Raw genomic sequence first — 3,459 nt, forward strand, 5'->3', positions numbered from 1 at the left:
GGGCCCGGGTAAATTTGGGCTATTACAGCTGCCCCTCTTTGCTTGTTACTGTGTAACAGGAATAGAGCAAAGATTACAAAAGGACCAAATTTGCCCGGCCTGGCCAAATCTCGAAATCTTGATCTTCATCTTCCTCAAAGGTATTTTGTTAGCTTCAGGAATGTCAAATTGGCTATCTTCAACCTGCTTCTTGCAAACTTAAGAATGCCAAATCTGTTATCTCTGACCTGCTCTCTGACTATACAGAGACGCCGAATATGCTATCTTTGATCTGCTCTCTGACAATACAGAGATACCAAATCTGTTATCTTCGATCTGCTTTCTGACAATACAGAGACGCCAAATCTGCCATCTTTGATCTGCTCTCTGACAATACAGAGACGCCAAATCTGCAACCTTCGATCTGTTCTCTAACAATACAGAGACGCCAAATCTGCTATCTTCGATCTGCTCAGAGACGCCAAATATGCTATCTTCGATCTGCTCCCTGACAATACAGAGACGCCAAATCTGCTATTTTCGATCTGCTCTCTGACAATACAGAGGTGCCAAATCTGCTACCTTCGATCTGCTCTCTAACAATACAGAGACGCCAAATCTTCTATCTTCGATCTGCTCAGAGACGCCAAATCTGCTATCTTCGATCTACTCTCTGACAATACAGAGACGCCAAATCTGCTATCTTCAATCTGCTCTCTGACAATACAGAGACGTCAAATCTGCTATCTTCGATCTGCTCTCTGACAATACAGAGATGCCAAATCTATTCTCTTCAATCTGCTCTTTGACAATACAGAGACGCCAAATCTGTTCTCTTCGATCTACTCTCTGATAATACAGAGACACCAAATCTGCTATCTTCGATCTACATTGTCTTTTAAAGAACATGACCTGTAGAATGCATATGTACTCATGCCTGATGATTACAATGCCATGCTGAACTGAACCAAATGCTCCTAATTATGCAAAATGTTATGAAAATGATTCCTATTTCGGACGTCTTTACTCGTTCATTTATCAAAGTTCCACTCCAAGCATCAATCACAGTCTGTTTATGTGTTTTGAATCAAATTGGTCTTATTATACCATTCTCTGACCATTACGACCCATTGTAGGCGATCCTCTCATACGATTGAATCGTTTGAATTGTCCAATCATCCTTTGGACTGAAAAAGAAATTTCCTTGAGTACCTCCGACCTTTACTCATGGGAACTCTTCAAACAATTGTTCTGTTTTAGTTTCTTATATTTTTTAGCAATTCCCAGAGTAATATACAAAACTTCATTTGTAAAAATATTTAGTTCATCAATCATTATTTCAATACAACATACTTTAGAAGACAAATAATCTGATCTTGAGAATAACTAGATAAATCATCAGAGTACAACAAGAAATTAATCTGAAACATATTTTTGAGAAGAAAAAGAATCAAAAGATAGTAATCAGAACAAAAATTCGATGTTCAACATATCACAGCTTGAGCTTCTGTACACAAGTTCCATAAAGACTATTTTGAGTTTAACATGTGTTTAGAAGACCTAAAGTACTTTGTTGATGCCTCGGTATGTATCACACTCCATTTCTTGTCAAATCTGGTACAACAAAGTCACCACATGTTTCTTGAATATTTGAGCAGCCCTTTCAGGTTTTCAACTCAAAATCCCTTTGGTCTCAAGGCGCCCTTTGCGGGTTTTCACCCTGGCCTCTCCATTTTTTTTTAGAAATCTCAAAGCGCCCTTTGTGGGTTTTCACCTTATTTTCCCTTCTCTTTAGACAAATTAATTCTTGACTGAGTCTGAATTCACTGGATTGGGTAAACTTTCCCATCCATTTCTGTTAAAATTAGAGCACCTCCAGAGAAAACCTTCTTTACAACTTACAGCCCTTCCTAATTCGGCATCCATTTTCCTCTAAAGTCTTTCTGTATGGGAAGGATCTTTTTCAGCACCAGGTCCCCTTCGTGAAGTTCTCTTGGATGAACCTTCTTATCATAAGCTCGCATCATTCGCTTCTGATACATCTGACCATGATGAATAGCCCTTAGCCTCTTTTCTTCAATCAAGTTCAATTGGTCATACCGCGATTGAATCCATTCTGCTTCATTTAGATTTATTTCTGACAAAATTCGAAGAGAAGGTATTTCAACTTCAATGGGTAACACTGCCTCCATCCCATAAACCAATGAGAAAGGAGTTGCCCCAATAGAGGTTCTGATGGACGTTCGGTAAGCTAAGAGTGCAAATGGTAACTTCCCATGCCAATCTCTGTAGGTTTCAGTCATTTTCCCCACTATCTTCTTGATATTTTTGTTAGCAGCTTCCACTGCCCCATTCATCTTTGGGCGATATGGAGATGAATTATGATGTTTAATCTTGAATTGCCTGCAGACTTCCACAATCATGCTGTTGTTCAAGTTCAATGCATTGTCTGATATGATCCTCTCAGGCATTCCATACTGACAAACGATCTCCTTTTTCAAGAATCACCCTACTGTTGACTTAGTGACGCTAGCATAAGAAGCTGGCTCTACCCATTTTGTGAAGTAGTCGATGACCACAAAAATGAAACGATGCCCATTCGAAGCTTTTGGTGATATTGGCCCAATGACATCCATGCCCCACATGGAAAAGGGCCATGGAGAAATCATAACATGTAAGGGTGAAGGTAGTATATGGATCTTGTCTCCATATCTGGTATTTACGACATTTCTTAGCATAACTGATACAATCTCCTTCCATAGTAGACCAATAGTATCTAAACCTCATGATTTGTCTTGCCATCGTAAAGCCATTAGCATGTGTACCACAAACTCCTTCATGTACTTCTTCCAGGATTTGTTTAGCTTCTATAGCGTCAACGCATCTCAAAAGTACCTGATCTTTCCTTCTTTTATAAAGGATATCCCCATCTAGCACATATTCGCAGGCTAACCTCCTTAAAGTTCTTTTGTCGTTTTCAGTTGCCTTCTCAGGATATTCACGATTTCTCACATACCGTAATATATCTTGATACCATGGATGGTCATCCTTTTCCTCTTCTTCGATGTTACAGCAATGAGCTGGAACCTCCAAAATGCTCATCTGAATTGGTTTCATATCCTCTTGTTTATTTTCTTTAATCATGGAAGCCAATGTCACCAAAGCATCCGCCATCTAATTTTTGTCCCGTGGGAGATAACTGAAAGTGACGTTATCAAACTCTTCAAGTAACTCCAAAACTACCTTTTGATAATTAATCAATTTGGGGTCCCTTATCTCCTATTCACCCCTAAGCTAGTATATTACCAACGCAGAGTCTCCATATACTTCCAGAGTTCTAATTTTTTGCTCACTGGCCGCTTGAATCCCCATGATGCATGCTTTATACTCAGCCATAGTGTTCGTACAATCAAAATCCAATTTATATGTGAATGGATAATGATCACCATTTGGGGATACCAAGACTACCCCAATTTCATT

The 3,459-nt window shown here is 39.2% G+C and overlaps 1 protein-coding gene across 1 annotated transcript; it reads right to left on the reverse strand.

Moving 5' to 3' along the window:
• Window positions 1-238: 238 nt before the first annotated feature.
• LOC121206011 (uncharacterized) lies at window positions 239-3,153 on the reverse strand. The gene is made up of 3 exons (XM_041076168.1): window positions 2,762-3,153; window positions 377-487; window positions 239-278 (listed from the first exon to the last, which is right to left on the reverse strand). Exons 1-3 carry the CDS (start codon window positions 3,151-3,153, stop codon window positions 239-241), a joined length of 543 nt encoding a protein of 180 aa, XP_040932102.1.
• Between the last annotated feature and the right edge of the window lie 306 nt (window positions 3,154-3,459).

Source organism: Gossypium hirsutum, chromosome A09 (genome assembly GCF_007990345.1).
Source record: "Gossypium hirsutum isolate 1008001.06 chromosome A09, Gossypium_hirsutum_v2.1, whole genome shotgun sequence".
In the NCBI taxonomy this organism is placed as follows: domain Eukaryota; kingdom Viridiplantae; phylum Streptophyta; class Magnoliopsida; order Malvales; family Malvaceae; genus Gossypium; species Gossypium hirsutum.

Coding starts and splice junctions, on each gene's coding strand:
- LOC121206011 (XM_041076168.1), bottom strand. CDS start 3,153: ATGGCGGATGCTTTGGTGACATTGGCTTCCATGATTAAAGAAAATAAA. Junction 488..2,761: donor ATGGCAAGACAAATCATGAG/GTTTAGATACTA, acceptor CTGTATTGTCAG/GGAGCAGATCGAAGATAGCA. Junction 279..376: donor GTTGCAGATTTGGCGTCTCT/GTATTGTCAGAG, acceptor CTGTATTGTCAG/AGAGCAGATCAAAGATAGCA.